At 41.2% G+C, this 13540-nt stretch overlaps 1 protein-coding gene across 1 annotated transcript in view; it reads right to left on the bottom strand.

Moving 5' to 3' along the window:
- Nucleotides 1–13540, bottom strand: part of SPTLC3 (serine palmitoyltransferase long chain base subunit 3) — an 81517-nt gene that overhangs the window by 23327 nt on the left and 44650 nt on the right. The window contains exon 7 of the mRNA XM_009282530.1: nt 4046–4151. Coding sequence (XP_009280805.1) covers nt 4046–4151 — 106 coding nt within the window. The remainder of the gene's footprint in view (nt 1–4045; nt 4152–13540) is intronic.

Here is a 13540-nt window from a genome sequence, read left to right as displayed (position 1 = left end):
CCACAGTTTCAATTTTTTTTTTTTCTTCAGGAAAATTAATTTACCAATATTCAACCTATTGTCTTCTTCATAATTGCATCACTCAACGTCTCTAAACATACCCTATAAGTACCACTATCCTTTCAACATTTGAAAACTTTATCTGTTCCCCTTTCAGGCTAGTTTGTAATTGGGAAAATCCCTCCTTTCCTGACCTGTTACTCCCAAGACGTATGCATTCCATTTTAATGTTTACTTTAGGTATTGTTTTCTTATATAAATCTTGCACATTCATACAACAATCTCTGTTTTGTAGTTTAGAGCAATAGTTTTAAGGAAACCTTCCAACCCTGCCCTCAAATACAACCCCATACACTGAAACAATAGAAATGTTAACCTTTAATGCTGGTCCCTGGCCAAAGACATGAAATGTTACCCATTCTTTTCTGTAAGTCCAGTCACTTAATCCCAGGAAATAAAAAATAACCCTGAAAAATTTCCTACGGTATTGGCATTGAATCCTAAGGAACTTCTAATGCACATGAAAAGGCACTGGACAATATCTAACTGATCAGAGAGCTATTTTCTGAGCTGGAAGGGAAAATACCCAAATTAAATTAAAAGCAGGGAAAAAACTAATGAAAAACAATCTGTTTTGATCAGTTTCTGGTGCCCCATAACTCCTGCCCTGGGCCTTGGCCTGTCTGACTCCTAGGTAAATATGTCTGCAAGAGAGCAGAAGCCTACCACAAACCATATAAGAACACAGTAACTGATTAATCCTGAACTGGGAATGGTAGAAGCGAAGGAAAACATTAGCTGGAATTCGAATAATAGAAATATGATTTAGCGAGTCAGTTTAACTTGTGCCCTGGACACTGCCAAAACTTGTTCATGCTTTTTGTACTGAAGATTGATGGCTAGATAGTCTCTCTCAGTTTGGAGTGCAAACGGAATATATTTGCTCCTAGGCTAGTCCAAGTTAAGAACTAGCTTTCACTAGTAGTTACGTTTACTTCTGATGATTTTTTTTTTTTTTCAAGATAATAGAGACATTAAAAAGCAAACAAACATATACGTATTGCTATTTATTTGACATGTAGCTTGAGTGCTTCCCAAGTTGAGGGGCCAATTCTGCCTTCAGTTGTAACCAAGCAAAATCTGTGGCTTATGGTTTGAAGCACAAGTCTGATTTCCAGAAATGCTCGTGTTGGTTAGCCATGACCCTTTTCAGATTTTGCCAGCTGGTAAGTCCGAGTTTATGCACAGTGTAAACACTTTAACATACTCTGAATGGAAAGAGAAGGCAAATTTTTTTCCACACCATCAACTTCACCATACTAGAACTATGGTGACCCATATAACAGTATTTTTTTAAAGAAGGAAAACTTGGTGTTTCTTTTGCATCTCTGGAAAAAGCATTTCTGTAAAAATTTGCCAAGCCAAACTTGCAAGTCAAGATATTTTAACATGGAGAATGGCTCTGACCAAGTTATTTAAATTCTGTATTAGTTGTCCCTGAAGCATAATTTAAGTCCTTTAAGGAAGAAAGAAAAAAAAAAAGGCAGTATTAACTATTGTAAGAAGAATACATTAACAACAGTCTACCTCCTCTTAAACCCTGTAGATGAATGTTAATTTGGCATCTGGCAAATCTTCAAGAAAACTAAGAGTAGCCTATATGGGGTTGGAAAATTTTAGTCTCTTTCAAGAATCATGGGCCAAGAAAAGAAAGAACATGCACACAAAAAAAGTAAGAGTATTTCTAATATGTCTCTCTCCAGCTTTTCTTTTGCACATGAAATGTTATTAGCTACTTACTGTATTAGACTACATGGCCTGTGAGTCTGTTCCCAGCAGTGTTGTAAGGACAGATCAGCTGCCTGCGTCTCGGGTTGGCAGTGATGGCAGGGATACAACACCGTGGGGTGTGGTGGTATTCTCCCTCAAGTCAGAGCAGACTTGCTTTGCAACCAAACCACAATCTTCAATTTCTGATCTGCTTAGACTATGAAAACAACTAACCAACCAACCTAGCTACTGCTAGGGCTAGTTTCCAATGAAAGACTATTAGAGAGCTGAGCTTTGTTTTTCTTTTACTTGATGCCTTTCAGAAGCATAGACCCTCAGGGCATGAGTGGTCTTAACATTATTTAGCCCTTATGGGGCTGAAGGAACTTTATGGTTCCTCTTTAGTGAGGTTCTCTGAGGTTTAACATATTTTTATTTTGCATTCCAACAGAAGGTTCTTCGAACTTTTGAGAACAAAATCTCCTTTGAAAATGAACTGAAAAAGTAGAGGAAAAGAAAACTCTGTATCAAAGATGCATCTGGAAATACAGTTATTATAGCTGCAAATATCTGACTGTGGGTTTGTCCCACTGCTCAGACTGATCTATGCTTCTGTGTCACCAGTTTACCTTCTTGCTGCCTAGTGATCAATATCCAGGGTAAAGGATTTAAAAGCGAACAAAACTCAGCAGCTGGAGCATTTTCTGCAGGCCATGTGACCGATGGGAATATTTATCAGTAAAATGTTGGTGGTCCACTTAATTTCTGCATGATCAAAGTCCTTAAATCCGAGCTTTCTTTTAGTAGTGCCAAGCTATGTTTATTTGCAGTTTTGCTCTGTTTATTCTGGTTGAAAGGAGACGTTCAGCCTGCTTTGGATCAGCTGATCTGCTGCTGACCTGTTTCAGCTCTGAGTGACAGGTATTTAGATAAGGACTGATTTGTTCTCTTTGCAGATGGAAAATGTTAGGCAAAAAGAAAGCACTGACAACTGTGAAGTTGTGATGACATGAGATCGTAAAAAGATTCCTTATGAAAGAAGCTAATCAGCTCAACTGTGCTAGCATTTCTCAATAAAATGGCATAAACGACTGCTCATCCAGACTGGTTCAGCAACACATGATATGATCCTTACATATAAAGTTTAATGTTGCTTTCATAAACCATGTCACGTCCTGTGAATGAGTGGTTCTGGTTCCCTTCTCTCTGGTGCAAGTGTTGCTACTCCCAAACCTATCCTTCTCCTATTCCCCCCCTCTTGTCGTCGCCACAGTAGCCTTACCTAGATGCCTGCAAACCCTCTTACTGTCCAGATCTCTGCTTCTTCAGCCTTTCCCTCCTCTTCATGATCTCTCCCTCTCCCTGCTCTAGCTCCTTGCCCACCAGTGGCTCCCCCTCCATGCCATCCACCAGCCCCATGGCTGCCTCCCCAACAATCTTCTCCTGACTTGAGCGGTTGCCAGTATGAAACCCAGGATGGTGGGCCTGGCTGGTGCCTCTGCTTTGCTGCTTGACTCTAGTGATGGTTTGTCCTTCTGGTCGGGTGTAAGATGTACCACACGAGTGAATCGGAGCTATCTGACTAGGATGCTCTATAATTACATGGTATTATCGATGCTGATATCATCTGATGGATTCTCAAAGGCACTTCTCTCATTGAAATTCCTCCAGGGACTGGGGCTACATGAAATACCACTATATAATTCTTTGAAAGCCAGTCTTTTAATTGTTTTTCCTGTTAAAGTGTGAGTCCATTAGGTCCAGCACTAATTACTAGAAAGGTGCTGGTATCTCTTGGCCTATGTTTAGTTTGAGTTTTTAGATTCCAACAGCTGGATAAGAACTAGGCATGCAGAGCTAATTAAGTTCTGCGTAGTTGTCTTTTGATCTGCCCGTGCGTAACAAACAACTCCAGAAAAGTCAGCTTACTCACTTAGCAAAACTCCTCACCTACTATAGCTCCATGAATTTTATCACATCTGTGGCAACATACACCAGGTGATGATCTGTCTTGCTCTCACAGTACGTCTCCCACTCCACTGTGATTTGCTAAATCAACATTCAGAACAATGCACAGGATCTAACTGGAGCAAGTTACACCAGGGCTCAGACTGACGTAATGGAAATCTATTTACAAGATCACAGAATGTTATTGTAACCTCCACTCTCTTAAGATTTCTCTCAGATACCTAGAGTCAATGTTCGCTTCACTCAATATATCATTCTGTCCTCAGAAACGATAAAGACTACTCAGGTTTCTAAAACACAAACATACCTGTAAATGCCCTCCACGAGGATAATGATTTTTCTCCATGCTCTGCGGCTTCGAGGCTGCCCATATATTATTGCATCCCTCAGCAACTGCTCAAGGCTCTGCATATCTTTTATTTAAAAATAAGAAAAAGAAGGAAGGAAAAACATTAACAAAGATTTTTCTAAAGAATTTTCGATTTTCTACTGGGCACTGTTTTTTCCTATATAGAAAAAGACAACATTAAAAAAATGCGTCCTGAAGATAAACTTCCGTTATTAGTTGGCAAGACCCAACAATTGATTTAATTTGCCTGAATGCAATCTAGTGACAAGGCGAGTTACAAAAAGCTTCCATTTATGCACCTTATCTGGGAAACTTCTAGAAATTCTTGGCATACATTTTTATTTAAAGGCTAAAGGAAACCACTTTGCTTAGCTACTGAGGCTAATTGCCAGCAGTTCTCTGTATGGGTTGCTGATATTCATGTCTCAAGGCTTCCAAATAGTGAGTTTTTGGTTGCTTTCCAACATCACCACAGGATCAGGAATAACATGCACTGCTTCAGCAAAGGTTTGGGGTCAGGCTGTGTGAAGCATGTCAGGGTGGCAGCAAGAGAAATCTTGTCCTTCTCAAGAAAGAAAGTGAGTGAAAGATTGCTGATGAGAGAGGGAGAGACAAGTGGATACAAGAACATGGTGTGGATACGCTAATTTGGTGCCAAAATGCTTGGCACTGGCAGGACTTCGATACAAAGAGGCCTGGAACAACGTTAGAAACTTAGCTGCTTTCTCAAGGGCTGAGTGTGCATAATCTAATAAAATTATTGAAGGAAAGCCACTGAAGTTTTGAAAAACGTGAAAGAAGCAAGAAAAAACATCACAGGAATAAGGGTCAGACCAAATGTGACTCTCAATGCAGAGCTGAAATCTAACCAGCATTCTGGTGTCTGCACATGAATGAACACTCTCCAAAATGAACTATTCTGGTATTTTTCAGGAATCTGGATTGACATTTCAAAATGTTTTCAAATAACATCTTACAGAGACTCATAATACCCCAAGGAACACTATCACAAATCAGTTCAAAGTGTGAGTTGAGAAAATCAACGGCCTTTTTTCAGGATAGAACCCCACTTTTTCAGCAACACATCTTAATGCAGTTATTATAACCTTCTAAAATAGTACACGGCTAATCTTTAAAATACAATTGTCCCAACTGAAGAAAATACACCCTAGTTATATTAATGTTGACCTATAGCTTGGTTTCCACCTGACTGGAACTGGGCAATTTACATAGTAACTGTCCATTGTGAATAACCTGTGACCTGAGAGATGGCCAGGTTATAACATGAACCCTTCCAATCTGGTACCTCACCTCTTGCTAGTACCATTTACTGATCTTGGTGAAAGATAAATTTCTCAGGAACACCTGTGCCACTCTGCACCTTACCATGTAATCTCTTGAGCTACCAAGACCTTGCTATAACTTACAAAGCACAACACATGCACGATAAGTTGCCCCTTATTTCAGTGGTGCAATCATCTGCACAGCTGAATGAGCTCTGAGATGGAAATGCTACTGTGAATAATGCAATGCAGGCAGCACAGTTTCCACTAGGTGGCAATCAAGGAAATAAAAGTTCCTCGGTGCTTTAAAAGGGGAATTTATAACCCAGCTGAGCATTTGCAGTACGTGCATATTTCATAGAAGAGAGCTGCTCACCTTCTCTTTTGTTTTGAGTAGATAATATTCAGAAATCCTTTTGAGTTCTGAGCATTAAAGCACACCCCAGGATGACAGAAAGCTCACTCAGTCACTCAAAGTAAAATTTGGGCGCCCCCTTTTCTCCACTGAATTATTTCTCTGCCAATGTCGTTGTCATCTAAATCCTTTTGGGACTTTTGAAACCCTCCCCTGAATCACACAGGGTCTTTCAATTCAGTATTCATGTCAGTCCAGATCGGTTCTAGACTTCAGGAAAGTCAGTTTGCCCAGCCCTCCGAGCTAAAAGCATGGCTTGAAGATTCAGTTGTTTTAACATACATCCACATGAAAAGAAAGGAAAGAGGAGAGGATAGAGAGAAGTGAAATGTATATAACTCTGTTTAATAGAGCTATTTAAAAAATACATGGATGTGAATAGCTCCTCTGTCCAAACTAGTGCAGAACATGAGACCACAGATAGGGAAGAACATTTCCGAGGGATGAGCTTGCCTGACTTTACACATGACATAGTCCTGCTGGAGTACAGGCTAAGGACATGTCTGTTTGCAGGATCAGGGCTATCTCACTTTGTTTTTGATGTCTCATTCTGAAAAACATGTATGTGTGACCCTTTCTTAGGCCTGTAATAGTCAACACATAATTTCTTTAGGTGCAAACGAATTTTACTGACCTTTTTACTCTGTGCTTGTAGTGCCTCATTTGGAAAGGGGAAATTGGGAGGAAGAGAAAATCTGGTACCTTTGATCTTCCCCCCAAAAGGCTGCTTCTGTTACTCAAAGTGAAAATGCAGTCCTCTCTATGTGCTGGTGCTTAGACTTTCCAGAAAGTGGGATATACTGAACACCAGGAAAAACAACAGTGCAACCCCAGGTGGCTTTTGGATATCAAATTATTTGCCCATTAAATATAGTTAGACTGTGAAACACTGGGACATTGAAATGATGAGTTGCACGTAGTCCATCTTGAATAACCAGTTATGGGGAAAATAACTGTCCTTCCTTGTTTGACCATCACCAGCCCAGGCTTTTCAGCGGTAATGGCTAACAACCGTTCACCAGCCCAGGAGGTGGTGTTAAGAATTTCACTTGATTAATTAGTCAAAGCACAACCAAATCTATCCTTGTCTCAGTTTCCACCTTCTCCCTATGGCATATTGTCTAGATGCGGAGGATAAAGTTTCCTAAGCAGGGACAGTGGATCTCTCAGGGTTTTTAGAATTTACTATAGACTTGCATAATCCTTGTTTGGGATCCTTCAGAGTTACTTCAACGGAAATACCAACACCACAAACTGCCAGTGGGTCGAAGTGAGCCTGGACCTGGGCAGGCAGCCATGTGTCATGCTGCCTCCAGTGCAGGTGGGACTCCAGGCTCCTGGAGGGGCCCCTGCCCTCTCCCAGGCACACTCAGTGCCTCCTCACAGGGAGACATGGCATCTCCACCCCTCATCCTTACATTGCAATGCTGGGGATGTCATCACCATTCCTCTGCGTGGGCTGGAAACCTCCTGCCTGATGTCAGCTGAATCCTTTTTAATTAAAATAAGCAGGCTGCTACTACCCTTATCACATCCTTCTTTCCTTCGCCTTCTATTTGCCACTCTCGTTTTCAGTTTCTCCCATTTTGCACTCTCGTGCAAGTTCATGCAGGCTCTGCGGCTACCTGTCCCTTCTCAGCTTCCCATGTAACCACCTCTCCCCTGCTGCAGTGCATCTGCTGCAGCATCCACTGCCTCCTCTCTTGCTCTCCCCTGGCTGGTACCTTTCCTGGTCGCTGGCCGTGGGTGACTCGAGTGGCTAGCTCCAACGCTGTCCCTCCTTGCAGATCCCTAAAGCAACAAAGGGAAACCACTGCAAGGGTTTTGTTGGTGTAAACAGTAACTGTAGGACCGTAGAAGGTGGTTTTCATTCTAGTGAAAACTAGTCTCTGAAAAGTCCCTGACTGCTGGCACAGCTCTGAACAGCAAAAGAATCTTTACGGTCATTTCCCTGAAATCACAGCTTTGAACATCTTCATTTGGAATGGGGTGGTGGGAGTGGTGATTACTGCAGCCACAGCAACGGTCTGAGACTCCCCTTCCTGCCCCTCAATAAATATATATCTCTGTGAAAGTAAAGAACACTTGCTCAGGAAAGCTTCCTGTTCACACTTGGCAAGTCAGACACGGCTTTCTCAAATCAGAGAGGGCAAATGCAGACACAGCATGCTAGGAGCAGGATATACCAGTCTCTTCTCTGCGGCAGCGTCTGTATGTGTCACAGGGAAATACACGCCAAACTGGATTAGGCTGCGGTCCACCTATCTGGTGTAATAATCTTGTCTCTGATAGTGGCCAGAGGCTTCAAGGAGGGCAAAACCTTAGTGGGTAATGTGCCTTTCATCCTGCTCTGTAATAGCTGTAACACTGCCCTCCCTTCTTAAATTCAAGGGCCACTTACACCTTTGGAAAAAAATAAATAAATTAAGGAACCATCTTGTACTAAGCCACTGCAAAGTCTTTGGTTTTTGCAACCAGAGAGATTTTTCGCTAGTTTTTACCTGTTCATTTATCGCTTTCGTTTCCCCACTATTTTATTTGCTTGCTTGCTTAAAGGCACATGCTTATAGTTTTCCACTTCTTTTTTCTCTTCTTTCCTTCTTTTTTTTGCTAGGGAGTATATTTGCACTGAAAGGTGAGGGCCTTCTGCTGCCTAAAAGTTCTTTCAGTTAACTACAACTCCTCCAGGTAGCTGTGTTTTCTCTTTAATGTGTCCTCATGGCACACATATCTGAACTCCAAAGCATTAATTTGACTGAGTAGACTGAGAAATGCCACAGTTGTATTAATATAAATTCACAACTGTTGTCCAAGCAGGAAACTATATTTTGTATGGAAACCTGAACAGCTCATACCTGCATGACACACTGTCATCAACCACCTGACTTGTGAGAACCCAAAGAACCCTTTACCACTTTCACAACACTCTGAAAAGGTGCGTAAGGAGGAGCTAGGTATGTACTACTGTGACTCCCATTTCAGATGTGGATTCAAGTACCAGATTAGAGGCCAGATTTTCATCTAACCAAGGTGCTTGGTTGCGCCTTGCAGTTGCCTGCCCTCCTCGTAGTATCGCTTGTTCTGATTGGATATTGAAGTGCCCTTGCAATGAAGAGAACTGGAGACTTTTTTTTCCCGCATGGCCTGATTTCTGTGTGTAGTCACGACATTCCCACAGACTGCTCACACAATTGCAAATCTAAACCTGAAAATGTGACTGCAGTTGAGTTGCTTGATGCTATATGGGAAAAATGTAGTAGAATTAGAAAGAATAAACAAATCCTAAGCCTTGTACATCACCTTCTTATACAGGCTGATAGGAACATAATTCACTTGGATATAGTTAGTAACACACTCATCTGTCCCCTGAATGAATAAAGATAGGCTCTCACCTGATAGCAGTATAAGACCCCAAACTGCTGCACCTCATACCTATGTAAGACCCAGAATTGCTGTGACAGAAAACCCTTGATAAAATCACAAGCTGATTAATGGTTAGCTATTCGGTTTGGCTTTTCAAGTTTTATTTGAAGGGTCAAGGGATTTTGGCTCATATTTAACCATGATAAAGGTCAGAGGTTCTGAAAAAGTGCTTTAAAATATATGATATTAATAAGGGTTTGTATTAGAAATAAAAAAAAGCAGGTGATAAGTCAGTCTCTCCCTGAGCCAGGAAATGAAACCATCCAAGAGCGTAGCCCCCGTATAGCTGAAGTACCCCCATGCGGGTCACTTGGGGAGGGTGGGAGAGGCTCCTTGGAGCCCAGGCCTGGTAAGGGTAACATCAGACACCTTCTGGCACAAAACTAACCAAGGCCAGGCCACTACTGCCACAGAGGCGGGGAGATGTTTTAGCCTCCCAGCTTCCTCCCACTGCATACTAGTTGTTGGACTGTGCTGCTGGCTGCATTTCAAGTGTAGAAATGCAGCTCTTTGCTAGCTTCCTAAACAAATCACTGTCTGGGAAACGATAACTTGAATGGTGCCCAGACCACAGCAGGGGAGACAAAAGGCAGATGCTTTATGGGCAGCTCAGAACAATTTTAGCCCACTAAAAACACTACTGCATAAATTTAGGACTGCTCAGGTCCTAAAATTTAAAAAAAAAATAAAAATTAAAAATCCCCCTACACGCATTCCTCAGAGCAAGGGCTCCAGGGAGCTGAGCTTTGCTGCTACCATCCACAAAAACTCACAAGTCCCTGGAACAGAAAAAGTCCCTTAAAGGCCAAATACCCTGTGGCATACTGGCGTGACCTTGGCAGGGTGAAGACTAGCAATAGCGCTAATGAGAGCCCACAGGAAGGGAATGCCCTGTTCAGTAGTTTTTAGTTATAGGGCTGAAATGGAGTATTCTCTCCATTTCTCTCACATAGATGATCTGTAGGTGTGTGCCTGTGCATTTCTCTCAGCCCAGGCCTGTAAATTCCTGTCTGTTTACAAGGAAGGGATTGTTCACTGGCAGGCAGGATGCAGGGCACATTCCTATGTCCAAATAAAAATGGACTTATAGGTCCACAGCACATTTTTGTTCTATTATTCACCTTAAGGCTTGAAAACCTTCTCATACACCTGTGCAATGTTTTTGTCAAAAAGGAGAAACATCCAGATGCCTTTTGTTTTACTTAGGAGAAGCATAGAGGCATAACAATTTCATCTTTTCTAGAAAAAAATATTCAGATTTTTTTGTGAAAACTGTAATGCCTAGGACAGCTACCCACTTATTGAAATAGAATTTCATTAACTTTTGTAAGAATAAGAATTATATTATACACAATTAAGGTAATAGGTAGAGATTACTTCTTGGCTTACTAATGAAATAAGCATAATTATTTACTTTTGTGTAATAACAAAAGAATAGATCCAGTATTACAGATTATATGCTTTGAAATAAAATAACACAGTTTTACAGAATTAGCTACAGTATAGCCTTTGAAAGATAATGTGCTTCAGTGGCAAGTTCAAAATGGCAGGTTTTCCTCTCTTGTCTGTGAAATATTTTTATCACAGAACAAAGTTTCCTATAATTTTTCTTTTAAAAATATTTTTTCCATAACAGGGGGAAAAAAGGGAGGGGAGAGAGATTTACAATGCCAAGCTTGTTAGAAAGGGAGGTTACTAGCACACACCTGTGCATGTTTTTTGTATAATATTCCGGAAGTAGGTGGTTCAGAAAATATATTATTGCTTCACTAAATTGTTACATAATTATTCCTCCTCGTTTTGATAACCATTTATAATAACTGCAACAAACATTCACACCTCACCCTTCTACACATATCTCTTCTACACATGTGCAACCAAGGAAGTCGGAGCCAAAGTAAATATGTTCTAGGCAGTTTTATCAAGGGTATTACACAGCATTTCAAAAGAGGCTGATGTAAGCAACAAGGAGCATGGAAAAAAGCCTGCTTTCTCGAGCTGCATTCTAATAGCAAAAAGGTAACTTCAAAATCTGCTGCCTGATTTGAATTTATTTTTGATTCTCCTGCACAGAAAGCATGTCTCGGGCACTAGTGGTGGTACCACTTGGCATCTCTTTTATTGTCTTTAATGTAGGGCAATACTGGGTCAAACGGTATGTGTGTGTGTAACTTGGCACAGCTCCAAGGGAGATGAGCCAGCTCATGCCAGCACACAACGTGGCTCCGTACACACAAGTGAAAATGAAATGCGCGTTAAGCCCTAATTGTCTTTGGGATAGGACCCAGATTTATTCTCTGTTTCTGCACCTTGCTGGAAAGTTGTTCCAACTGCTCATCGGGCCCTAGCCAAGCCTTTGAGACAGTAACATCCTCTGGTTGATGCCCAGGGCTAAGCTCTTTAAAGGGTCATTGATTTCCTTGTATGAAATGACACACATCAATCCCCTGTCCTTGGAAAGAAGAGGTGGAGGGCACTGCCTTTTTCTACTAGAATACAGAGGAGGATTTTAAAAAGTAAGACAAAACACATTACTATCTGATGCTGAAATTCATGCGTATTAAACATCTTCAAATGGTAACTCAAGGTGCAAAGTTTTCTATTCATCCACAGGGCCAATACAGCAATTCCCCTGTTCGTAAGCATGACAGTGACAGCACTAACATACCCTGACAATTTGGGCATGCGTGTGCATGCCTGTATATATGCTATATATCCACACATTAGCAAGAAGGATAGCATGGGAGCATAAGCAATACAGCTCTGATCTAACAAAACAAACAAGCACCTGCCTAACTGAAAAGAACCCTCCCAACACAAGCTGGAAATTTTGGTTATGTGTCCCCGTAATTGATTTGCTGTACTGACTTGTATTACACTACTCCCTGACAGATCCACAGAGAACAAGGCTGTCTACTTCGTTTTGGGTGAAACTGTGCATCCTACAAAGGCAGTCCTGCTGGATTACGCTTTCCACTGCTACCCTCCCCCAATACACATCCTGTTTTCTCCAAAGCAAAAGGCACATACATACATTTCTGCTCATGTGATTTTAAAAGCTGTTGGTGACGTGTAACTCATGGGTATGATTAAGGAAATATTCAAAAGAAAGAACTTCCTAACCATGGAACTAACATACTGAGAGACTCACAGTGGGCCGAGAGAGAGAGCATGAAGGTGTGAAGCTGCTTTACATGAAGTGCTTTAAATGCAATTTAGGTTAAGACTCAAGGCCTACAAAATTGTGATGACAAAAGCTAACACTCAAATTCCAAACAGTATTTGTGTAAGTTTCCACAGTTTCACTTTGAAAATATGTTAAAGTGATGTCTCAGAAATGGCATACAAGAGTGACTTTGGCAAACTGGATCTCTAACCTAGAAAACAATGAGCTTTTCCAAAGCAACCTGGATGGGTTTCCACTGATGTTTGCTGAGACCCTTAAAGGGACTGTCTACATTTTCCAGTGCTGGATTAGTGCTTTTTGAAAAAGTCACTATTATTTTTGGGTTCATACATTATTCACAAAAGAACATCAGCTTTTATTTATCACAAGCGCAAAATAACCAACCAGGGGCTGGTTGGGTATCAGCTTCTCGGGAGTGGAATGAAATATTGGGGGACGGTTAGAGACCGAATTCCTTAAAGCAAGAATGACAGCTCAAAGTGATACCTTCACTGCTTCCCTAGCAGTTGAGAGTAATACACTCCTCAAACTGGAATGTTCTTTAAAATGTTGTGGGAAGTGACACAAGCCAGCTGGGCTGCACGCAGCATAGATGGGTGGAGAGGCTGAGAAGATTTGGATTCGGGTAGTGAGAGGTCATCCTGCAAGACGTGATGCAAACCTGTTTGAATGGGATAAGGCACTGAACAAACTAAGAAGTTGAGAAAAGACTGGTATAGTAACCATGCCTAGCATGTCCAGATTGGTGGAAGTGAACCAAGCTGGGGTATGCTACAGGCTAATCTATGAATAATTACTTCTGTAAAAACATTCGGGTTCAGATGATCTTTAATTCTTGAATGATCTTCAGAAATTGTGTCTTGCCCAAATTATGAATAGATATTAATTATAACAACACCTTATATTATAATTATAGTGTGCTTTTCATTCCAACAGATCCTTAGGCTTTTTACAGCATATGCATAATACATTTTTGCTCACCTCAGGGCTGAACACAACACTTAATAAAGAGAAGGGACTATATTAGCTATTAACAAAGGTGATCAGACCTCTTTTCTCATTCCTCACCACTTCTCTAGCTTCTTAGCCTCTGTTGCAATCACTGCCTGGTGGCAGCAATGGGGACGGAAAGGGGAATTGCAATG

The sequence above is a fragment of the Aptenodytes forsteri genome, unplaced genomic scaffold (genome assembly GCF_000699145.1).
Source record: "Aptenodytes forsteri isolate BGI_AS27 unplaced genomic scaffold, ASM69914v1 Scaffold5, whole genome shotgun sequence".
Lineage (NCBI taxonomy): Eukaryota > Metazoa > Chordata > Aves > Sphenisciformes > Spheniscidae > Aptenodytes > Aptenodytes forsteri.
The sequence above is the reverse complement of the archived record's forward strand: the minus strand, read 5'-3'. Positions and strand labels throughout refer to the sequence as shown.